Source organism: Gallinula chloropus (assembly GCF_964237585.1).
Source record: "Gallinula chloropus genome assembly, chromosome: 2".
NCBI lineage: Eukaryota > Metazoa > Chordata > Aves > Gruiformes > Rallidae > Gallinula > Gallinula chloropus.
The window spans coordinates 88,965,177-88,990,839 of NC_140086.1; the positions used below are offsets into that span (position 1 = coordinate 88,965,177).

At 44.6% G+C, this 25,663-nt stretch overlaps 2 protein-coding genes across 2 annotated transcripts; both read left to right on the plus strand.

Moving 5' to 3' along the window:
* Positions 1-2,510: 2,510 nt before the first annotated feature.
* On the plus strand, positions 2,511-12,266 carry LOC311189194 (heterochromatin-associated protein MENT-like; the record flags this gene model as incomplete). The annotated part of the gene is made up of 7 exons (XM_084260798.1): positions 2,511-2,678; positions 3,711-3,797; positions 5,243-5,380; positions 7,344-7,461; positions 8,037-8,179; positions 10,995-11,162; positions 11,865-12,266. The coding sequence occupies 7 exons, from the start codon at positions 2,511-2,513 to the stop codon at positions 12,264-12,266; spliced, it is 1,224 nt and encodes a 407-aa protein (XP_084116924.1).
* Positions 12,267-16,100: 3,834 nt separating this feature from the next.
* Positions 16,101-21,907, plus strand: LOC311189192 (serpin B6-like; the record flags this gene model as incomplete). Its single annotated transcript, XM_084260796.1, has 6 exons — positions 16,101-16,268; positions 17,421-17,558; positions 18,587-18,704; positions 18,911-19,053; positions 20,265-20,432; positions 21,332-21,907. The coding sequence occupies 6 exons, from the start codon at positions 16,101-16,103 to the stop codon at positions 21,734-21,736; spliced, it is 1,140 nt and encodes a 379-aa protein (XP_084116922.1). The 3' UTR covers positions 21,737-21,907.
* Between the last annotated feature and the right edge of the window lie 3,756 nt (positions 21,908-25,663).

The following is a 25,663-nucleotide window of genomic DNA, read 5'->3' on the forward strand; positions in this document are numbered from 1 at the left end:
CTCAACACAGGAGTTTTCTCACCTTTAGTCTTCTGATTCTCTCCTCCAACCCACCGAGGGGGAGAGTGCATGAACGGATGTGTGGTACTTAGTTGCCAGCTGACATTAAACCACAACTGCTTCCAAGCAGTTTTGCAGCTTTTGTTGTGTGATCCAAACTCCCTCAAGCCATCACAGAGGAATAATAAGCCCAGTATAGTGTATGGCATGTAGGTATCCAAAGCACCTTCACCTCCTCTGCTAGGAGCATCAGTCTCTTAAAGCAACATTCACCAGTTCAAATGGCTCCGGTATTCACTCTTATTTCACCACTTATTTTAGATGACTGTGCAAACACCTTTGGAGCTTCCTTTGTGATGTGCTTTCTGAAACAGAAGAGGAAAAATGTAAATTATCACAAAATAAGGGCTTTACATGACATGAGGGATGCATTTTTGCAAGCCAAACAGCAAGGTTTGGGAGAAAGGCATACTGGCATCCACATTTCAGGACATACACCCACTAAGAGTGGTCTTGAATTGAGGAGGTTTCTCTCCAAGTTCTGACCACAGGCGATGGAGCTGTAGGCACACGCCCATTAACAGAAGAAGAGGATGCAGAGAAGAAAAGGGAGGTGCAAAAATTTCTACATTTCCAGAAGTATTTGTTGCCTCACAGACCGCAACAGATCCTGACTGGAAACAGATCTTAACTCTTCCCTCCCTCAGGATTTCAGGTAGTGTAAATATTCATATCAAAATAACTAGCTTTACTTTGGAAATCTTGAAAATTCATGTTACATTGTTTGGAACAGAGCAGTTAAATGACAGCCTAGAAGCGATGCAGGGGAAGGGAGTGCTCACTTTGTAGTACAAAGCAAAGCCCTCAGGAAAACCCTAAAGGCACCGTGCCAGGATGCAAGCCCAGGTTGGGCAAAACCTACACAGCCTGGGAGGGCAGAAAGTTTCCTCACCGGTAAGTAGGGTGCCCTACTCACCAGGCTACCGGTTGATTTAGGATGAGAGGGCTGAGGACAGGCTGCAGGAGACAGTGCACTTCTGCTGAATCTGGAATTGATCACACAAGGCAGACTGGCTCTGAGGCACAGTGCTTTGGATGCTCAGCATGGGCTGTACTGGTGCAAGCCTCTGCTTTATTAATAGTAAATAACTACTGGATCAGGGATTCCTTTCCCAGGTGACTGGAGTGGCTAGTAGGCCAATGAACCTGGCAGAAACACACACATTCTCTCTCTCAAGCCTGGGAAGGTCTTGGTTGCACCATGCAGATTCAGTTCCAGTACTCTCAGGGAACAGGAGATAGAGATGCCAGTTTGAAATTACTCAGGAAAAAATGTTCAGCCCAGCTCTGTTCCCTTGGGTATGCTCTAGGGGTACCGCATCTCCAGGCACAGCAGTAAGAGACATCTGATTTGAAGGTCCTAAAAATGCTTAAGTGTGAGCTAGGCTGCAGGGCACGCACCTCTGAAGCACGCCTGAGAATGCTTCAAAGAAGTTGTAGAGCCCTGAAAAAGACTGCAGGTTTTGATTTAAGCATGTAAACTGTGGGAGAAAATAGATTTAAATGTCTGGTTGCTTTTGTTATCTAATGCTTAACCTTTCACCTGATGCCATCTTACACTGATTTTAGCATGTTTTAGTAGCCCTTATACTGATAAAGACAATAGAAATTTCTGAATTTATCCCAATATTTATTAACAATATTATATTTATCTAAAATAGGCTAACAAGAAGCACAGGTTTGTTCTGGATCCATGTATGGAAAAATCAGTTTAATCCTGGGGCTGGTTTTGTTTGTTTGCTTTGGTTTTGTTGTGGAAAAAGGTACTTAGAAAAAGCAACAGAACAAGGATGGAAAATCTGCAGGTTCTGATAAACCAGAAGAAAATGAGGGAAAAATTGTTGCTGTTTAAAACAGGAACTGTTTGGGCTTGTATGTAAAATACAAGAGTTCACTTGAAAAAGAGTAATTAATTAATCCAGCTACATCTTCTGATTGTAGGCTCACCTACACCAAGAACATACAAAAATTTACAGATCTCTAGTAGATGCAATGAATTGCATTAATTCACCATATTTTTTTTTCAGCAGAAAATAATAGCATAGGAAGTTTAAAGAAATAGAAAAAAAATCAAAGCAGCAGAGTGAGAAATGATTCTGTTTCACTCCCTCAGAATCAAATAATAATTCTATGAAACTTAAGCAATTGGGGTTTGAGACAAATTTGGCCTGTTAGAACATTTCTAGCTACAGCTGTGCCTGTCTGATGAAGAATATATAAAAAATCTGAGGACATTGAAGGAAGGGAGAAATAATACAGGTCTTAAACGGAGACCTCCTAGCTGACTGTGCTTGGTGGCTGTGCAGTGTTTTACCCACTGTGGGGACACCCTCACGCTGTATTTGAGAGGGTGCAGGCAATCTCCCACTAGCAGCTTTGTGGTTTTTAACAGAAGTGAAGGAGGAGTCGTCCATCACCTCACTGACGCTCATCCGACTCAAACTGTATCAATGGAGTCTCTCGCGGTGTCAACCAACAGCTTCACTCTGGACCTTTACAAAAAGCTGAATGAAACTTCCAGAGGCCAAAATATTTTCTTTTCTCCTTGGAGTATTGCAACTGCTCTTGCCATGGTCCACCTGGGTGCAAAAGGTGACACTGCAACCCAGATGGCTGAGGTAAGCTCTAAAATTAGCAGCATCTCACCTTACAGGTGGCTCTCATCTAAATGGTGTTATTCTGCCTATGGGGAACAGAAATTAATGTGCCCTAATCCGGGTACAGGAAACAACCCCTCTCACACTGCTGACTCCTGCAGGTCACTGTTCTTCCATGTTATTTCCAGGGCATTCCTGCTGCTCGTAACCCCTACACTTCACTGACACTGACAGGTCCCAAAGCACTGCAGGCGGTCTGCTGGAGGGAAGTTACTGACGTTAGAGGCTACTGCTGGTCTTGCTTGGAACTCTACCTTCTGTTTAAATTGCTTTTTGAACAGAGCAATTCACTTGGAAAAGTGATCAAATCATGTCAAAGAGACAGTTCTGTTAGCGAAATTAATAAGGGGATAATATAATCTAGAAAAAAGAGTGCCAGAGATGAGATCTCTGCCTCTAGACCCCAGCAGGGCATCTGCTTTCTCACGCTGCATGCTAGAGTTAGCAAGCTCTCCTGAACACCTGTTGGGCTGCACAGGTGCAGCACGAATATCTGTGCTTGTCACTTGGTCCATAAAAAAGGGAATCCTTCCACAATAATGGAGGTGTGCTAGTACTGCAAATACCATTTCACTTATGCCTGCTTTAGCAGAACTTTGCAGTCTTGTACTCTTCTAGGTCGTATGAATTTACTTAAACACATTGCATGTATAATTTTACAGTTCTGCCTGAAGTGCTGGGTCATACCCTAAAAATATCCAAAAATAAATTTCACATTATCAAGCATGAACTGACCATTTGTCTAAATAAATTCATATTTAAGCCATAATACTGATCTGTTATTAAGCAATAAACGTGACTAAAATCTACAAAATAATGATACAGTTATATAAACTAAATGAAGAGTAAGGTCTTGTCCTCAGAAACTTTTAACAGACTGTCATTTGGCATGACTGGTGAATTACCACAGAAAACTAACATAATTACATGGCCCTTGGGCACATTTCTCTTCAAAAACCAAGCTGTCTTTATGAACTTTAATCATCATTACAGGTTCTTCATTTTAACCAGACTGCAGGAGAAGAAGGTTCGTCTGAGACAACAAGGCCTTCTCTGGGGAGACCAAAGAAAAGAAAGATGGTATTTATTATAATGAAAGGCTGAGGGAAAAAAATCTCTGAGAAAGGGGTAGTTCATCACAACTACTGCTTTAGCCATTTAACATTTGCTTCTCTCGATTCTGCATCTACAGTCTCATTTCAGTAAGAACTAAATACAGACAAAGTGAACAAGCAGATAACGTTACCATAAATCTCATGAAGCCAGGCCCTCAGAGCCAGAGCTGAGACACTAGAAGCATTTCAATTGGCCCTAATACTGCATTACTTGGTTTTAGCTGGCCTACAGCAGTATCAACACATCAGTTGTCCTAATGTGCTCAGGCCAACTCTCTCTCTTACCAGCATCAGGGGTGGCTCTTTTTGTAAATGAGAAACAACTGCTGCATTCACACCCAACTCCTGCCCTATCTGATAAACTCCTTTCCACCATTTTCCATGCACAGACACATCAAGCAGTCAGAATTTCCCTTTAAGCTCACACGTGCTGATTCATCCTTGTACATCAGCCTGCCAGAGGCTTGCCACTAGAGGAGCTGACCAGATATTCATCAAATTAGCTCCCTCAGCACTGAAAGGCTTGTAAATTCAAATTGGCCATGTTCCTTTGGATGAATCTTCAAGATGAATCATTACATCCACGTTCATTTTAGCAACTTTGAGTTGTATCAAAGTCTGCTTAATCTGGCCCTTCAGGTATGCCTCTCCATCACCTCTTCGGTCTGCTCCCATTCTTTTGCAAAAACCAGCCTCTCCTATCCAGTGTCCTCTAGCTACCAAATTCTTTCCCTGGTGTCCTTTCTAGCAGCCCATGTCTCAGGATGAGTGAGAAAAGACCAGAGCAAGAAATGCCACCTGCCTAACCTTATGACAAGTCCCCACAAATTAGTGTAACAGACTCTCAGTGAGACAAACCACACCCAGGTAGCTGGAAGGGAGCAGCTGACAGGGAGCAGCTTATTTCTCCACTAGAGAAGCAACAGTTGGCAACAGCTAGCAAGCAAGGTCATGCTCCAAAAAACTATCAACACTGACATTCAGGACAAGTTCCCTCCAAAATCCAAACAGTGACAGCAAAATTGATGTGAAACGAAAAAATCTGAGTAGTTGGTAAGTTCATGTCCTGACATTAGTGTCTGTTGCACCTCCTCAAAAGCCACAAGGCTGCTTTGATGGGTCCTTGTGACACTGAAAATTAAGCCTGACTGTGACTGAAATGAGGAAATTGAACTTCTTGGGTGCACCATCAGCTGATGTTCCCAAAGGCCTACACAGCACTGCAGGAACAGATCCTTGCCCTATAGACAGAAAACGATTTGTCCAGTTACAGGCAGTGCTGCAAACATGCAACATACTCAGAAAAGATGTTCCACCCCCTGAAATTCCCTTTTAATTAAAACAACCTGGGCAGGTGCAACACTTCAGATAGAAAAATATATCCCATATTAACTGGTGTCTCTTTCCAAGGATCCCGAGCACAGGCAAGATGAAAGCATCCACTCTGGCTTCAAAGAGCTCCTGTCTGCCATCAACAAACCCAGACGTGCCTACTTGCTGAAGAGTGCCAACCGGCTGTATGAGGAAAAGACCTACCCCTTACTGCCTGTGAGCTGAACCATTTTACTTAAGAATATTGAGATATTAAGAGGGTTCATCATCAGAGATGATAAAAATGTTCCATGGTTTCAGTAAGAACACGAGGACAGCCATACAGGGCTGGCCTTCCACAGACAAGAGGTCCACTTCTTTCCAACAGTGGTGAAGAGTTTAGGAAGTGTATAGGAACAAGGCACTGTGTGTAGTGATACTTCTCCAGAATCTGGTCTGGTCTGCAAGCAATCTGCAGCTCAGGTACTTCCTGAACCAGAGGCCATCTCTACTTAATAGACCTTGGTGAGCTGTTCTTTCATGAATTTGCAGAGTTGCCTTTTGAATCCACCACAACCCTCTGTATCAGGAGTTCCACAGCTGAACTATATACTCTGTAGGAAACACCAGTGGTTTTTTGAGCCTGCTACTTGCTGGCATCATTATGGGCTTGGTTTTCCTCTAAAGGACCCTTCTCCATACCCCTGGCCATCCTCATCTCTTTATCATTTATACAGTTGCATTTCTGAGACGGGTGAGGCCAGAGAGCTGCATAGAGAGCTCAGACAATGGGCACACCATAGCTTCCCACAGTGGCATAATAATATTCTCTCTTTGGTTCCCTACTCCTTTCTTTCCAAGTCCTAAAATTGCCTCTTTGGCCACTATTTGACAGATTTTTTTCATGCAGCTGTCCATTAGAGCTTCAACAGCTCATTCCTGAACAGTAATAATCACCCTCTGTAGCATATCCTTCACTGGATAATTTACAAATGGTTTAATGTATGTATTTTAATGTATTTAGACCTGTTATTTTATAGAATAAATGTTTTTGCACAGATCACAGCACGTATCCCTGTGGTAGTTCAGTACTAACAGCCCCAGTTGTTACTAGCTAGTTCAGTACTAACAACACTGTGAACACTGTTTTGTCCCACTCTGTGTTTCCAGTTGTTTAAACAAACAGAACCTACCTCTGTTGTCCCATGGATACTCAGCCTTGGGTGAGAAGTCTTACAGAATGCCTTTTGGAAATCCAAATAGACTGACTGTAACGGCTCAACCTTCTTATTCGTGTGCTTCCTCACACCTTCACAAAACTCTCACCAATTTTTGATTTAGGACTTCCTATTACAAAATGATGTTAACACTCCTCCAACACGTCATGGTTATCCATACACCCACTAGACTTACTCATTTGCCCCATATAGACTCATGAGTTTGTAATTACTTGTATCTTTGAAAAGTTTTTCACAATTGATGTTGTTTTAATCATCTTATAATTTCTTGGAAGGTTATTTTAGGTGAGGGTACCATTCTTTGATCTTGGAATCTGTTTTGATCTCCACACTAATTTGTCCTGAATGCTTATTGCTTGTCTTTTCCATAATCTCATGTACATATCCTTTACAGAGAATCTAGAGAATTTCCTGCTGGCAATCTCCATAAACTGCTTCACAGCAGATGGCAATGCAAATGTTAACTCTGGTTTTCTGCCATGACTTTATTACACCAGAATGTTCCCTTTATACCAGATCCTCCTCTGTCCTCACAAATTCTTGGAAGGTTCCTTGCCTCTGAAGCAAACTAAAAGCCTTGTTTCAACTTTATATGAGACTATTCCCTCTTGTACTGAGCTCTACATCGTAAAGCAGGAAAAAATTATTTAAAATATATAAAATGTAATTTTGATAAATAAATGTGAAGGATGTTTGTTTTATGGCATATTTCAAAGTTACTCTGGATTTCAAACACAAAAAGCTTAAGTATCAGTTTCCTTAAGACTGAAATTTGATCATTCCTTACTTAATATTTAGCATAGAATGTATCAAGGGTTATTTTAAGGGTTACCTCACTTCAAATGAATTTTATTTTCTTCAATTATATATTACTGGATTATATAATCTGTTGATGTGCTTATTTTTAACATCATTATAGCTCAAATTTAACCAGGCATAAATTTCCCAATTCTATCTTTCAGAAATTCTTACAGGGCGTTACGAGCTATTACAATGCAAAGCCACAAGCTGTAAACTTTAAGAAAGCTGCAGAACAAGCCAGAGCACTGATCAATTCATGGGTTGAAAATGAAACCGAGCGTAAGTATCGCTCTGATGGCTTTTTTCTTGTCTCCCTCTCAAATAACGTGTATTTCCATGCGTATTGCTATTCCAGCCAAGGATCCATAAAAGGTGGAAATTTAGGGGAGGCGCAGATCAAAGTGCAGTTAAATGGTGTGAAGAACGCTTGTCTCCAAACCCTACTGCTGCTCCTTACCAGGTCCTGCCCTTAATTCTTCATGCCGTAGCCTGTTGTGAATTATTTCTGTTCAGAGAGAGACACAGGCAGATACTGAGCAGCTCCACTCTGATTAGTGAGGGTTTTCCTTTTCTTCAGCTGTTTGCAACCAACTCCACAGAACACCCAAGCTATTTGACTTTTCCCATTTTACAATGGCATTTAGTACCAAAATTGCAACAAATATATATATATAATTTAAAGATATAGAAATACTTTGAAAGCTGTTTTTACCATACATATAAGTTGAAGAATGTATTGGGAAAAAAAATCTCCCAAATTTTTGCTAGATAGGTAGGCACAAAGAAAGCACAATTAAAACTGGTGAGTTACAGAGTCCCATTGGAGTAACAGTCCTGTTCATTTGACTTTAAAGGGAAAATCCAGGATCTGCTGCCTGCAGGATCTCTCAGTTCTCGTACTGTATTGGTCTTGGTGAATGCCATTTACTTCAAAGGAAACTGGGAAAAGAGATTTCCAGAGAAGAATACTTCTGAGACACCCTTCAGAATGAGCAAGGTAAATTCCTCGTCTGTATGCCTATATGTCATATGTCAATGTCTACTTAGAGCAAGAAACCTCTATACATTTCATATGCTGCTGCAACGCTACTTGTAGCTAGCCACATGGTCTAAACTCCGTGAGTACAGCAACTGTGAACCCAAGTTGGTATCATCTTCTTTACCTATATCTACGAGAAAATTAGTTTCACTTTAATTAATAGCTCTTCAGTATCAAAGCACTTAACCATGGTTCAGTAGATGAAGAGGAATCTTCCCTAAGTATGGAGGTACCATTTTCAAAAGGTACTGAGTAGCTTCTGAGAGCAATGCTCACACACCTACCTCTCCTTTCGGCTTCTGAGCCGCAGCCAACACGCCGAGTTCCACGAAACCAAGCCTTTCCCTTCTTTCCTCACGCACCCCGGGTGTTGCGTCAAACCTCAGAGGGAATTTTCATGGGATTTCCACATTTCAGCTGAGTGCGCACGGGTGATGCAGTCAGTGTACACCGAGGGCATGTTATCCAGCTAAGAGAACTCAAATACTCACATGCTGACGGTTCACAGGAGCTGACGACATGAGGGGTTTTTTTGGACCGCGTCAAAGGCAAGCAAAGCTGTTTGCCAATGGAAGCACGGATCTTGTTTGACATAGATTATGAGTGCAAACACCTTTTGTACACCAGGCAGTGTGAAGCAGCGTCAATGATGTGACTGTGTACCCGAAACCTACTATGTACACTATGTGCGCAGTTTTAGGATCCATCATAGTACCTGGTTGTGGTGGGATGACCCTGGCTGGAGGCCAGGTGCCCACCAAGCTGTTCTATCACTCCTCTTTCTCAGCAGGACCGGACAAAAAGCTCATGGGTTGAGATGAAGACAAGGGACATCACTTGCCAATTACCATGACAGGATAAACAGACTTTACCTAGAGAAATTAATTTAATTTATTGCCAATTAATCAGAGTAGCTTAATAAGATCAAATACAAATCACCTTCCTCCCCAACCCTCCCTTCTTCCCAGGCTCAATTTCCCTGACAACTCTTCTACTTCCTCCCTCACAGGCAGCACAGGGGGGTGGGGAATGGGGGTTGTGGTGAATTCATCACATGTCTCTGCTGCTCCTTCCTCCTCACACTCTCCCCCTGCTCCAGTGTGGGGTCCCTCTCATGGGAAACAGTCCTTTACGTCCAACGTGGGTCCTTCCCAGGGGCTGCAGTTCTTCACAAACTGCCCCAGTGTGAGTCGCTTCCATGGCGTACAGCCCTTCAGGAACAGACTGCTCTAGCATTGGTATCCCATGGGGTGACAGGTCATGCCAGAAAACCTGCTCCTGTGTGGGCGCCTCTCCAAGAGGCCACAGGTCCTGCCAGGAGCCTCCTCCAGCATGGGTCTCTCCATGGGTTGCAGGAGAGGACATATCCACCCCACAGACCTCCACGGGCTCCAGGTAAAACCTTCACAGGCTGCAGGAGGACAGCCTGCTTCACCATTGTCTTCTCCAGGGACCGCAGAGAAATCTCTGCTCCAGCACCTGGAACACCACCTCCCTCTCTTCACTGGCCTGGATGTCTGCAGAGTTGTTCCTCTTGTTTATTCTCACTCTTCTCCCCAGCTGCTGTTGTGCAGTGGTTTTTTCCCTCACAAACATGTTACCACAGATGTGCAACCAATATCACTGACTGGCGCAGTTTTGGCCAGCAGCAGTCTTGGAGCTGGCTGGAACTTGTTCTGCCTGACAGGGAGGCGGGTTCTGATGTCTTCTCAAAGAAGTCACCCCTGCAGCCTCCCTGCTACCAAAATCTTGCCATATAAACCCAACACATTTGAGCACAGAGAGGGTTTAAGTCAGAGGATACCTGATACAAAACCTGCGAACAGATAAACTTTTGCACTCAAATGAACTCAAGTGCAAAGGATAGTGGATTTATTTCTAAAAGCTCAGTGGAAACAATACAGCATAGGAGTTCAGAAGACTATTGGGTAATCCAATGCAATTTGGCAATCTGTTCCTTTGTGGTTTGGGGTAAGAGGAAAAGCCACCACAGAAAGTATAGTTAAGAGGCAAAGTGAGACAATCAGCATTGCCTGTAAGAGTTTGTTGATGGCATCTAAGGGAAGAAAGTCCACCTGTTTTCCCCCTAAGTCCTCCATCCAAAAGTGTAGTATGTGGGAGAAAATATGAAACACTTGTAGCAGTTTTTTGCTTATCAAAGCTAACTCCTTTATTTTAAAATGAGAAATATATTACCTGTGATTCAGTTAGCATGGAGATACAGTATGTGTCTATGCAATTCTTTCAAAAACCCCGATGACTTTGAAAAGAAGGTGTATGTGATAACCATCCAAAGGAAAGGGTAGAATCATAGAATGGTCTGGGTTGGAAGGGACCTCAAGGATCAGAGAGTTCCAACCCCCCTGCCACAGGCAGGGCCACCAACCTCCAGGCCTGGATCTAAACAAGGGTGCCCAGGGTCCCATCCAACCTGGCCCTGAACACCTCCAGGAATGGGGTGTCCACCACATCTCTGGGCAGCCCGTTCCAGCACCTTACCACCCTCTCTGTTAAAAACTTCCCCCTAATATCTAATCTAAATCTTCCTTCCTTTAGCTTCAATCCATTCCCCCTTGTCCTGCCATTGTCTACCCTTCCAAAAAGTTGATTCCCCTCCTGTTTGTATGCTCCTTTCAGGTACTGAGCATTCAACTGCTGCTGAGTCTTGCACTTATTTGTGAATTTCTGCTTCCAGTTCAAAGCAGCAAGTAATCTTTACCATGCATTTTAAGGAATGAAGTAATACAATATTTATGTCTGCTTTTTTTCACAGACCAAGACTAAACCAGTACAGATGATGTTTCTGAGAGAAAAATTTTTGATATTCCATGAAACAGCCATGAAATTCAAAATAATTGAGCTACCATACGTGGAAAATGAACTCAGCATGTTCGTTATCCTACCAGATGACATCGATGATAACACTTCTGGCCTGGAGATGGTAAAGCTGACCTACCATTGCATCACATACACTGTGAGACAGTAATAGAAATAGATTAAAAGAATGAGCTTCAAAATCACGGTAGAACAGGTTCTGATGTGGCATACTCTGTCTCATGAACTTAGGATGCAGGGCATCTGATAACATGGCAAACATAATATTTTTCTTAGGGATACTCTAAAAAGTATGTCCACACAACTGTCTTAGCCTGTTTTGTGTAGCCTTTTTCTATTGCTAGAATAGCACAAGAAAAGCGATGACCAACTCAGACTCACCATGCCCTAGAGTTACCTCCTTCTGATGGTTGCATTAATTCATTTTTATGTCATTTTCAGTCTAGATTTGCACCTGATATTTTGTGGTGAATTTTCTCAAACTAAGGGCTGACTACCCTGAGTCAGAAGGTATCAACAGCCACTCATGACCACACCAGGATGAGTTTCAGATTCTAAACAGATCAGGGCAAGCATCTTTTAATTTTTACCTAAGGCCCTATGTGTTACATTTATTTACCACTAAGAAAAGTCATGACTGTACACACATAGCAAATGCCTATTAATATCATTATGAGTCACACATTGCAAAACTCTTTATGCTAGAGATTAAAAAAAAGGACCTAATTTCTCATTTTAGGCCTATACTTCACCATCTTTACAAAAACAAGAGTGGAAATCACTGACAGCCTGATCTTGCTCACTGCAGGTTGAAAGGGAGCTCACCTATGAGAAGCTGGCTGAATGGACCAAATCATCCAGCATGATGAAAGCTGAAGTGGATCTGTACCTGCCCAAGTTGAAGCTAGAAGAGAATTATGACCTTAAATCCACTTTGAGCAGTATGGGAATGCAAAATGCTTTTGATCCCACTCAGGCTGATTTCACAGGGATGTCAGCCAAGAAGGATCTTTTCATTTCAGAAGTTATTCACAAAGCTTTCATGGAGGTCAATGAAGAAGGTACCGAAGCAGCAGCTGCCACAGGTGTCCTGGTGCTGAGATCAAAAACACCAAGAATGACTTTTAAAGCTGACCACCCTTTCATCTTCTTCATCAAACACAACAAATCCCAAACCATCCTCTTTTTCGGCAGACTCTGCTCGCCCTAGTCAAAGTTATTCCTTGTGCTACATAGCAGGAGACACTCACCAGCCTGGAGGCAAATACCAAAATCCTGAAACTCCTGCTTATAGCCAGGGGAGTAGGACCTGAACTCTTTCACCACCAAACTCCTCACTTCAGGTCCTGAGGCACAGTTCCTACTGAGCTTCACTCCTGCCCCAAAGGACAAGCATGGCAATGGGGAGATGATGCCATGCACCCACAGAACAATCCTAGTTGTCATTCAGACCAAGATGTGAAGGGTAGCTCTATGCCTTAACCACTCTTAGCTATGCCATTTCTAATCCTTCCCCTCACAGCAGTGTGTACACTAACACAGGCTCTCTCCCCACCCTTGTGACTTGAGCTCTTGATTCAAGCAGTCTTAGCACTCACTACCACCCCACAGCAGTGAGACCCAGCACCTGTTTAGCCCTTCGATAGGTCCTTACATTATAAATGGAGACAGACCCTCCCTAACCAAGGCCTGTGACCATTCCCTTGCCTTCCTTCCATATTCCAGCTGTAAGTCTTCATCAGCTCCCAATTTCACCTCAATTAGCTTCACACGTCACTCTACTGAGTCCTTAAAAAAAGTAAAATACAACTCTGAGAGCTATTTGCCTCAGACGCTCATGAGAAGGGGCCAAGCACGTACAGTCTCTGGCTACAGCAACGCCTCACTTTAATTAAAAACAAGCCTCCTTCAAACATAATAAATAATAATAATAAGCCCTCGTGGATGGTTGGCGTTTTCTACCAGCTCTGCCACGAGAGGGAGGCAGAGGTCGAAAGTCACCGGCAGCGGTGGGCCGAGGTGAGGGCGGCAGAGATACAAAAAGGGGGAGCGACAGAAAGCGTGAGCGTTCTTCGCGGTGGTGGGACGCAGTGGTGGGACGCCGTGGTGGCCATTTTGTCCGGGGGGGGTGGGGGTGTGCGCGTTGCCTCATCCCCGCCGAGGCGCCCAAATGGCCGTTACCCGCTGTGGCGGTGAAGCGCCGCAGGGTGCGGCTGAGGAAGGGCCGGGTTCGCGGCCTTCCCCGCAGCTCGGCAGTGCTTCCGGTGAACGGGAGAGGCACCGGGAAGCAGGGATCGTGGCGCTCGCTGGGGTAAGTGCCGTGGTCCTCTGTCCTGCAGACGTCGTTTTCTATGGGAACCTTGCGCTTGTCTCTTTTTTTTTTAAAAGAAGCGGCGGCTGCGTGGCGTTGCTCTTAATGTTTTGGGTGTTGTCCCGTGTCGTGTCCCCGTCCCCCCCCCACCCCTGTGACGCGCTTTCGGCTGCCTGTCAGCTGGGGTCGCGGCGCTGTGTGGAGAGTGCCTTTGGTGTGCAGTGGCGGAGGTACCGCGGAAACGTTGGGCTTTAAGGTGTTTTACTGGCGAGGACGGAGAAGGGTCTTCTGTCTCCTTCCCTCTTGCCCAGCCTACATCCTGCCGACTGCCAAAGCCCTGTCCCATCGTGCCTGAGAGTAACGGGGCAGTGTAAGATCTCCGGGGCCCTTCCCTGCCCCTCTCCGCTCCGGCCGCGGTGCCGAGAACCGCGAGCTGGCGGTGGTGGGCAGTCACAGGGCTCCATCGTCCACCATGTCCCACCGCCTGGCCGTGGGGAGCCGTTCCCTGGACCTTTCTGCGATCTTACCCTGCAAGTGTTTTAACATCGCCCCCAGCGCTCCTGAATGACGCCTTTTTCCCCTCAGGAAGGCATGCTCTAGTTCAGGGTGGTGGGTAGAGGGATGTCTCTGCTGGCCATGCAACATCTCTGTGGAGACAGATACTGCCTGATGTCCTTCTCCCTGAGTTCTTTCTCTGTCTGTGTTGGAAACATTTGGCTTGTGACTGCTCAGAGGTGAGATGGGGAGCCATCAGCACTTACCAGGTGCTAATCCATTTGTGGTCTTGGGATGTGTCTCTTGAGCTACAGGTTGGAGGACAGCGCCATCCTGTTCTGGCCGTGTTCCTCCATGGCAAAGCAGGTGATTGTGAGAGAGACACTGCAGTGTCTATCTGCTGTTTAAGCTAGATACAGCTTTTCTGTCCAGAAAGACTATCCTAAAGGATAGGTGCCTACTGCTGAGAAGATATGTTTCACGGTCACAGTGATGGGAATATATGGGGTTAGGGCTTCCAGAAGCCTCTGTATGAGTGCCTCACCACTGACCGGCTGAGTCTGCAGCGAGACCAGAATAAGGAATGACTTCCTGTGGGCACACCCTCTGATCACTGAGGGCTTTGCAGCAAACCGTTTACAATTGACTTACAAATATGTGCTTGTATGTTTTTTCGTTCCTTAAAGTTGTGGGCATGCTGTAATGTTTCAGAAGCTGCTCTGACCAGAAGAGTATCAGTAGTTAACACTGTTATTCATGAGCTGTGGAGAAGTTAATGATAACTGTAGTGATAAAGCTCCTAGATTTGTGTCCTGGCTGTTGAAATACTGCTTACATTTTGATTAAATGCAGTGATTCTCGGATAGGCAAATAGTATGAGTTATAGTCTACCTCTGTCTGTGTTCTTGTCTGACGTGGAAGCCCTACAAAAACTTTACAGATAGTATTGCTGCTGTCACTATTGCTGTGCTTTTTGATCTCTGGGTCAAAAAATAAGAACACCCCACCATCATATCGCTAGCAGTCTGACCAGTGAAAGGACAGTGGAAAAATTCTGATCTTTATTGAAACCATCATAACTAGTGCCTTATACTTATGCTGTAAAGTAGGTGTATTTAAATTACTCATTTCATACAGAATTGAAGGATTGTTTCCTTCTAAGCTTGGTTTTTTTCTTTCTTTTTTTTTTTCTCTCAGTTATGGGAGAAGAGCAACAGGAGAAAAATGACTGCTGCTCCATTGCAAAGCTACCACCAAGACACTTTCTTAGGTGGAAAAAATCATGCATGCAGAAACTTGTTCTTTCCAGCTATTTGTTTGAGATAATGAATTAGTAATATGAATTAGGTGTTGGTTTTGTATTTTGTAGCAACATATCAACAGTAGTCACCGCCTTAAGGGGAAAAAGAACACAGAAACCTTTACTACCAGCTGATACTTTACTACGTCTAGTGATTCTTATCTGTAGTTAACTCAGCATTCTACTATCTATTGTTTCTCCATGGGTGTGTGGCTTAATCCCAGGCTGCTTAACTGTCTATCTAGGGTATTACAGACATTAAATTATACATGTTGAAGTGTATATGTACAACGAAGTTATCTTAAGCAGGGTGGTTTATTTTTATTGTGCATTTGTCACAGATGGAAATGGACTTTGTTGGGTTTTTTTTATACTACAGCACGTAATTGGTGATCTCGTGCTGGCCAAATAACTCTCTTTAAATCTTGTAGATCAAGTCATTCTGCAACTCCTACTGCACACAAGGTGCACACATACGAGTAAGCTGAAGATAGGTAGACGCAGAGAAGGTAAGAGTTTATAATTCTGATGTCTAAGTCTTTACTCTGTTTTTTCTCTAAAGGCAGATAATTGTCTTTGTAAAGTCAAAGAGACTTGTTTTAATAAATCCTAAACAAAATACTGTTTTAAATGATAGTCTAAAAAGATGTAACGAAGAGTCTAATGACACCAGTGGGAATTGCTGTCTGTTAAGTGTATGGGACTGAAATAGAAATGCAAACAACAGATCCCTGAAATAACTCAAGTGCCAAGTACGGGATCTAAGATGTTTGTTTGGCCAAATCAGTATTTCAGTGACTTTATACTTTTCCAGCCCAATTAAGCCACTTGCCGCATAGGTCATACCGGGAGATCTAAAATACAGAAATAACTTATCAGCTTGTATGCAGATAAACTTGAGCTATTCTTGTTTTGTTTTACCTGCCAGGCTCTGAACCATGGATAGCCTCTGCGCAGCAAACACGACTTTCGCACTCGACCTCTTAAGAAGGCTGTGTGAGAACAAAACTGGGCAGAACCTATTCTTTTCTCCTTTTAGTATTTCTTCAGCTTTGTCTATGGTTTTGCTGGGTTCCAAAGGTAACACTGAAGCCCAAATAGCAAAGGTATGTCTAAATATACTTAGTGTATTGAATTTGGGACCATACAAACAACAAATCTACCTTATGTCTGCAACTTGTACTTATGCTGAACTGTTACATTAATTGTGGTCTCCAAGAGCAGATGTTTTCCTTTGGTAGATACATATGCAAATAGTACCTGCTTTTATAGGGGGAGCTTTCTTTGCTATGAAACCAAGACGTTGCAGGTTTTTGTTGTATTTGGGTTATTTTGTGTGTTTGTGGGGGGTTTTTTTTGAGATGAAGAGGTCTTCTTTCAATATATCACTAAGTGGTACTTGGGATTTTTGTAAGTTTGAATTTAGCTACATAAAATACTCTAATTTTTTTGGGCTTAATATCACACTGTACATGTTTTGAAAACATAGCCAGACACATTAAAAAAAGGAATTAATCTCCTCTGTATCCAGTGAAAATGGTAGCTGCAGCTTTGTTTGTCTGTTTTAGACTTGCTCAGGTGGAAAATACTACTCAGCATATTTTTGGCGTAGGCAACTGACAGTGTTAAATGGATGATCTGTCGTTTTTGTTACTGTGTTTGCCTCTCTTGCAAAGTGGAAGAGGAGTACAAGCACATACTTTGTTTTCATTTAAATCTAGAAAAGTTTCTCAAATTATATTCTGTTATTGCCATGCTTGGAGATATTCAGGAGCTGCCTAAAAGTGGTTCTGAGCTGTAGATGGCCCTGCTTGAACAGGGAGGTTGTACTATATGACCTCCAGAGGTCCCTTTCAACCTCAACCATTCTGTCATCCTTTAATGCTTGGCATGAGTGAAGGAAACTAAATATTGCTGACTCTTCTGCACCCTGATTTATGACTTATACAACATCTGTCTGGGTGCATCACCAGTGAGTTGCATGATAAGCTCCAGATAGCAGTATAAGTCACAGACTGTAAACCCAAAAGTATTTTCAAAAAAAAATCCCAAAAAATAAACCCTAAACAAAACCCAAAAGCATACCTCCCAGTTACACCGCCCTCCCTACCCCCCAGGCCCCCCCTCAAAACCCCACCCCAGAGTTTATAAAAACCACACAAAACCCACAAAAAACAAAACCAAAAATAGAACTGTGCTGAAGCAGGTGTGTTTAGGAGGAGGCCTGGAGCCCACTGAGGATGTTTGTCTTTCTACAGGTGCTTTCACTGAACAAACCTGAGGATGCTCACAATGGGTATCACTCACTTCTCTCCAAAATTAATGATCCAAACAGCAAATACATACTGAGAACTGCTAACCGCCTTTATGGAGAAAAGAGTTTTGAGTTTCTCTCTGTAAGTAACCATTGAATTTGTGGTGTTTTCCAGTATAATGTACTTGCTGCCTGTTTCCTTTGGAGGCTAAAGGCAAGCTTTGGGTTTTACTTTCCAAGTTTTCAAGACAGACCTACCAGTGTCTGACCATGCCAAAGCCCAGTATCTGACCTCTCTGGAGAAGCTCCTTTTAGGTTCCCTGTGATCTGAATATACAGCTGGTGCAAAGCACTGTAAGATCGCTCAGACTCTAAATCTTCAGGGTCCCATGATGCATTCTTTTCTTTGGCTGTGGGACATATGGTTGCCATATTTCTCTTCCCTTGATCATGTCTAAATGATAGAGTTGTTACTGCTCTTCATCATAGGGAGTATCTTCTATTTTCCTGTAAGTCATCCAGAGAACATGCTGAGAGGACAAAATGATGTTTAAGATTTTACCTACCAGAAGTGTATTGTGTTGTACATGTCCTTTTAGATGCTTCCCTAGAAGCAAAAAGATACAAGGCTATATTTTTGGGGGGTGGGGGAGATCCACAGTGTTTCTTTTTATGAAGAATGCTAGTGTTTCATTTGTCTAGTAGATAAAAACTATATGGGCTATACTTTGAAACTTTGCATCTGTGTAATAAAGATCTAGCCATATTAAATCAGAGAGAAGGTTCTCCTTTGAACTAAGTTTTCTGTTGGTCTGGGAGGCTTAATGAAACTTACGTAGAGAGAAGTTTACAAAATTGTTATCTTCTTCCACTGAAAAAAAAAAAAAACCCCACTGAAACCCAGCCATGTCACTTCTCCATGTAGTTATGGAGAACTTGGTAGCAGGGTAAACAAGCCTTTTGACTTGCATACAGTAAACAATTCCTGGTTCAAATGGGTGGTATAAAACCAAGTGGGAATGAACACACCAGATCAGACTTTAATGGCTTTATATGAAGCTGGGGGAGGAAAGTGGGCAAGTTTTTCTTGGTGAGTTTAAGAATCACCTGTGGCTGAATGAGACTGAAGTGTATATATTGCTGAAAAGCTGTTCTGAATGTCCTTGTTAGTCATTTATAGAGTCGAGTCAGAAATTGTACCACGCTGGACTAGAGCAGACTGACTTCGCCAATGCTTGTGAGGATTCCAGGAAGCAAATAAATGCCTGGGTAGAGGAGAGGACTGCAGGTGAGTGTTCTGCAGATTGCCCTGCTGTACTTAATGGCAGCCAGGGTTGGGTGGGCAGGTGTTTTAAGATAGAATGTTGATTAAAAACAAACATTGAGCTCTGTTTGGTATGTAATTCTTTCATCTATTGTGTATTAGATACTACATTAGATGATAATAAGGTACATGTCAAACTGTAAAAACTTTTTTCCCAATGTATCATTAAGGTAAAATTCAGAACATGTTGGCGGAGGGGATCATCAATTCCCTGACCAGACTTGTGTTGGTGAATGCCATCTATTTCAAAGGCAATTGGGAAAAGCAGTTCAACAAAGAGAACACATCAGAGAAGCCATTTCATGTTAATAAGGTATGATGTGCTAAAATGCTGACAGTAATTACACATTTAACTCTGAAGAAAAAATAATTTGAACAGAGCTACCTTAGGCTGTATGAAGTTCCTTACACCTCCCTCCCTTTCATATGAACACTCCCTACTTTCTGTGAAGTTTCACATAATTATTTTATACATTTCACTTTCTATGTAACAATTATTTCTTTTGTTCTGTCTCTTTTTTAGTTTACCCTTGTTTGTTGGAGTAGCCCTCCACATAGTTATTGAACTGAAAACAGGACTGAAGAGAAGAAAACAGTTGAGTGAAGCTATCAGGCTATTTGAGAGTAGTGACCAATTTCACAGAAGTCAGTGAACTTGATTTATTTTATTATAGAACTGGTGCAAACAAGAAATGAAACATTCCTTTAGGTTGTAGGCAGGAAAGAGCCCTTCTGTGCGTGCAGAAGCTTTAGAATGTAGTTCTTCTTTCATCAGTTACTGTTACTTTTAAGGTGGGAGTGTTTTGGATTCCAGTATCTTACTACTTTCCTCAGCAGTTGTAAGGCTGGGGAAATGCTGCCTTGGCTCACCCAAGGACCTCATGTTTAGGTATGCAAGGAACTGTGCATCCCTTTCCTGGGAAAGTTAAATGGCTTAAGCTTGCAGTGTCATCTTGCTCCTGGCTAGCCACTGAGGAGTTGCAGAAGTCACCGTAGGCTCAAATGAGCAATTGGAAGTCTCAGTGTAACCTGAAATTGTAAGCTGGCTAGTTTACCATCCGCCTTGTGGCGAAGATTTCCTTTAACATGCAGGAGTCTTTCCAGCATCCTGTGATGTTATTTCTGTGGTTCTTGTCCTTCCTGTGACTCAGTGGATGATTTTTCACATACTATGTGGACTTTGCTTATTCATCCTTTTCCTGTATTATTGCTGCTGCAGTGTTCTCTGTGGGTATTGTTTCAGTGGGCTTTTAAAAAAAAAAAACACCCCAAAACAACTACTTGTATTAACTACTTTAATTCCTCTTTTACACCACTTGGAACCATGTGGACTAAAAATGAAAATAATCTACATTGAGAGAACTTTGCATTCCTGCACAGTACAGTGGTGGAATTGCACTCTCGGGTGTGTTTTGCTTCTCTTCAGTCAAATTCTAAAGTTTGCTGAGTTGACAGGATGCTGCTTCATGTTTTGGGACCAGCACATTAGCTCAGAACTAATGGTCGACATCTCTTTACTTTTAGAATGAGACCAAACCTGTGCAGATGATGTTCAAGAAGGATCACTTTAACATGACCTATATTGGGGACTACCAGACTAAAATCCTTGAGCTCCCCTATGTCGGTAACGAGCTCAGCATGATCATCCTGCTCCCTGATGCAATCCAGGATGAATCCACTGGCTTGGAAAGAGTAAGTTGAGCTAAATGTAAAGTCTGTATCCTTCCAGGGAAGAGAGCTTGGTATTGCATACAGCTCTGTAATTGAACTGCAGGTCTATTATGTCATTGGTGTTAGACTTCAGCTGAAGTGTCTCACATCTCCCTGCCTGCAAAATGAATGGCTTTGTATTGCTGTTGGTCAAACTATGTGCTGCGCCCTTAGCCAGAGGCTCTTGAAGACCTGAGCCTCCACAGGAGCAGAGGTTAGCTGTGGTTTTGGTAAAACCATAGTATGGTGAGCAACATGTATGGCGAGGGGGGATTTGGAGAGCTACAGGTAGTCCTATAGCTTGTTCCATTGAGCTTCAGTTCTAACAGCTGGCAGACTCTCTGGCCCACTGCCTGGAAGAGGCTCACAGGGAAGTCTAGGATCTCTTCTGTTGTGGAGATACCGTAGAAGTTTTGGCTATTTTATGCTCTGGACAAAGACTTTTTACTAATAAAGGCTTCCTAACACTGATTGCGGAGGGCATTGTAGGCAGACACTTCCCCCAGCCTGCCAACCTGGAAGAGGATCCTGTGGTTGAGACAGAAGAACTGTGTTTGATTCCTTTGGGACCTTGGAAGCAAAGCCATAAAGAATTCATTACAGCTTATAAAAATACGCATTTTATATAAAAAAAAATAAACCCAAACCCAGTCTTGTTTGTTTAAAAGTAAATTTTCAGTGGAAGGGACTGATCCCTGCTGTATTTACCAAAAGGCATATGGGATTGGTAGCAGCTGGAGCTGTAGCCTTGAGCAAGAAGTACAACTTACACTTTTTGGCTTGAGACCCTCTACATCCTGGAAAATACACCTGTTATGTACTCTGAAAAATCATGGTAATCACCACTGACTCTTGTGTAACTTTGGGGTTGTTTTTTTTAGCTGGAAAGAGAACTTACGCATGAGAAGCTGATGGATTGGATCAATCCTGAAATGATGGACTCTACGGAGGTGAGGGTGTCTTTACCCAGATTTAAACTGGAAGAAGCTTATGATCTGAAACACCTTCTGTGCAGCATGGGAATGCCTGATGCATTTGACTCGGCGAAGGCAGACTTCTCTGGAATCTCAGCAGGCAATGAGCTGGTGCTCTCTGAAGTAGTTCACAAGTCCTTTGTGGAAGTCAATGAAGAAGGCACTGAAGCAGCAGCTGCCACAGCAGCCATCATGATGCTGCGCTGTGCACTCATTGTCCCAGATTTCACTGCTGATCATCCCTTCCTCTTCTTCATCCGGCACAACAAAACTTCCAGCATTTTGTTCTGTGGCAAATTCTGCTCTCCCTAAAATAAAAGGTGGTGTGGGCAGAAGAGCTACCAACACACAATAAGTTCTGTTTCTTTAGAATAGGCCTACTCTTTCTGCACTAATACTCTTCCAACTGTGCTTGGATCCGCATCTGTGGTCTTCATCTTGGGTGTGACTAAGTAACAGAGCTGCTTAGCCATGGCAGTTGCGTGTGCCTGACTACTCTTGCCCTGTGCACCTGAGCGTCAAGGTCTCCAACTCCTTGCTGACACAAGAAATGCCTTGCTCAGTGAAGGCCTCAGTAGTCCCCTTTGCACTTCCCTTCTTGTGGCTGTCACGCAGTGACATCTTGTAGGAAAGGCAGAAGTTAACTTTGTTTCTGAAGAGGCGGCAGCAGCAGCACATCTTTAGCTCCCTTCCCTCTTCTTCCTCCCAACCCCCCATTTTTTCCTTCCAGACTCTTGGATGTAATGTCTTGACCCATCTCCTAGAGCCAGGAGGAGCCTGGCAGCCTGCTCCCAGTGTTGCTGAGCATGCTGATTAGACAGATTTCTGTGGATAACTGGACAAGGACTTAGGCAAGAGTGGGAATGAAAGTACATCTTCATACCAAATGTCCTGACAGGGTATTGGGAGGATTATTTTGTCACTGTGGGCCTCTTGGGTTTACTGCCTATCACAACTAGTTAGCCCTTTAACAAAGAATGCAATGAAGAAGCCAATGGTGTCTACATAATGCTTTACTGCTTTTTCTCTTGCTTTCATGGCTTAAGAGTACTATGCCTATGTTCAGTAATTGCCTGTCCTGTGGGAGAGTGAGGAATGCCCATGACAGAGTGGCCCCTCCCCATGCTCTGCTTGGGGTTTCCTGCCAAAGGCAGCAGCTATCAGATTTTTGTCAAATTTAGATGGACACTTTGTGGCAGCATGGGCAAATACCTGGTGCTCCACCTGGATCTACATTTGTCTTGAGGCAGTTTTATTGGAAAAGTCCATCCTGATGACAGGATTAACACTGCAATCTGACTGACAGTACCACAAACACCTTGGCATGCAAAGACAACTTGTGCTGCCTAGAGCCTATAAACCATACATGTGGTGACCTGTCATCAACACTGGGACTTTTCAAGGGTCGTAAAACCTTGTGACAGTCTGAATTAGCATTTTCAACTGCTAAGTGCTTCAAAATATAATCCCAAGCAACCTCGATATTAACTTGTTTCTATAAAGCATCATTTTGTAAATGGCTCCCCTGGTTCCTGCTTTATAAGAACAAAAGGTTGTCTTTGCCTTCTGGCTTCTGGAACGCTTTTAAGGGTGTGGAAGGCAAGGTGCTTAACCTGCTACAGGCCTTCAGGAGGGGTTCTGGCTTGAGCTGCAGTTGTGCTACAATCACCTTCTCCCATCAACAAATTCACATCAACTCACAGAGGGTGACACTGACCCAGCGCCTGATTTTCTGCAGCCTGAGACCTAGCAAGCTGTCTCATTTTTGAGACAGCCTGCACCTTCTGTAACATTACAGAGCTCACTGTACCACCTCCCTGCTGACCAGCACACACATCCACATCTTTACAAGACCCTCCAGCTCCTGCTTTACTGCTTTTCTCTCTTGCTTTCGTGGCTTCCCTCCAACGAGCACAACTGTGTCTCCTTGCCAGGGCTGCTCTTCTGTTTCCCACAACATAATACTTAAATGACAAAGCTTAACTTGTTACATATTATTCCTGTTTGTAATTTCTGAAACAGTTTAACTGTATAATACCAAAGACAGAGCTGAAATTATTTATTGTGCTGTTTTCCTGAGATAATAAAAGAACTGTAAGTGCTGTAGGACTGTTTTTTAACTATAAATTAGCATTTTGGCTGTAGCATGGAGAAAATTATTTCTTGGCAGAAGTTGTGCTCCCTGCAGCTTATTTGGGATCCACTGTTGAAGATGGGATTGATTGGAGTACTGCAGGACTGCTTTGGGGGTCTGTGCAGTCTGGGGCTGGCTGTGCAACTGAGGGGTACCAAACCAAGGCTGTGTTTTGGGGTGGGACTGCCTTCCTGGCTATCCATCGAGGCAGTGCTGAGTTCCTGATGTTTAATCCATCAGGCATTTAGTTAGCACCCCTTGGTGAGGAAAGTAAAGGCGTGATTTGAAGGGAGGGGGCAACATGTTAGTCCCCAGGAGTGATGTTTTCCCCCACTCCTCTTCAAGGGCTGGTGCTACCCCCCCACCAGTCGCGGGGGGGGGGGGGGGGGGGAGGGGGCTGTGTTCCTGGGAGGCAGAACGTGGAGACACAGGGTTAAACCAAAGGGAACTCTGACCTCGACGATGAGAGTAAATGGAGCAGCACGGTGGGAAGCAGGACAGAGCGGGCGGCCCTAGGCGCCCCCAGGTGCTTGCTCCCCCGGGGCAGCCCCCCGCCCCAATCCTGTCTCGCTCCTGGTAGGGCGCTGCGGCTGTCTGTGTTGAATTTTACTCACGCTCCGTCGGCCCCCTGCCCCTCTCCGCCGGGAAATGCGACTTCTCCCGGGAGTCCCGGCGCGTACGCGGCTGCGGGCTTCCCCCCCTCCAACACCTCGACCCGCCTCTCGGCCTGGCCCGGCCCGCCCCGCTCCGCTCCGCCGCGGCGGGGGCTCCGGGCTTCCTTCTCCTCCGCTCCGCGCAGGTAGGCAGGCGGGCTGGCGGCGCTTGGCTGCGCTGGGAGGGGGAGCAGGGGTCCCCTGCCCCCGCGGTGCTTTATACGGGAATGGGGCGACGACGGGAGGAGGAGCGGGAGTTTTTCCTTCCCCACCTGCCGCGGCGGCGGGTCCGAGCGGGGCGGCCGGAGCTCCTGCCTTGGGCGGGGGCGGCAGAGCGGGTGGTGCCAGCGGGAGGCCTGCGCGCTGCGGGGGTGCGAGCGAGCGAAAGTGAAGATGCGCGCTGGGGTTTGGGATGTTTTGCTGCGCCGGCTTGGTTTTGTTTTCTTTTTAGCCTAGAGCTAGGTAAAGCAGCTCTGCAGAGGTCCCGGGCGTTCATCCGCCGGGCGGTGGAAGCTGTCGTTTTGCGGTTCCCGTGGGACGGCGGTGCTGGCAGGACTCGCCTCGTCTGCGAACCCATCCGCGTAGCTGGGTGCGGGGGGCAGAACGTGCAGCGGTATTACCGGGCTGGTGCTGTGGGTGCTGGGCGCAGCCGCACGAATACCTGTTGCCTGAAGTGAAACTCCCGCAGCGAGCAAGCTGGGGACTGAAAGTGCCAAAGTCCCCGTGAGCCAGCAAAGGGAAGCAGGAATCTGAGCTGGGTGGACAGGAAGGTTTTGTTCTACAGCATCGAGCGGTCCCTGCTGCTAACTTTTGCGTAGGGTTTTACACCTGACCCAGCCCTCACACCTTTCACCCCACCCTGCTCCAAGGGCCTCTTAGGGAGCATCTCGCAGAGATGAATCACTGCTCTGGCTGCGCAGTGTCAGCCTGAAGCTTTGTGTCTTCTGCCCTCGGCTTCTGCCTTTGCTTAGCTGGTGCATTGCCTGCAGCCAACAGCTCCCCTCCCTGGCTCTCAGCCCTCTTGGGACTCAGGTGCATTCGTACCTGGACTCAGCGTGCAGGCAGCTCGCTTGTTCTCGGCAGAGCAGGCTTTACACCACCCAAGGTAAGCGCATACTTAAGCCTTCAGCAGGATTGGCACCTCTTTGTGGCATGGTTTGTGACCATGAAGACGGGCAGCTTCCTGAAAGGTGTCCAGAATCTCCCTATGTGGCTATGGAGAGTGTGCTCTCCGCAGGATGCAAAGGGAAGGCTTGGGGGACAGTGTGTGAGCGAGCTCTCTACGCTGGCCTGCATCTGTTAGACTGACAGACTTTTAACTTGCAGTCCTGCCAGCACACTTCCTTCCTATCTCAGGGCAGAAGGCAAAGATTTTATTATTTTATTATTGTTTTTTGTTTAAAGTTAGTGTCATAGGGAAAGTTGGGACCTACAACTTACTTGGAGAAAAAA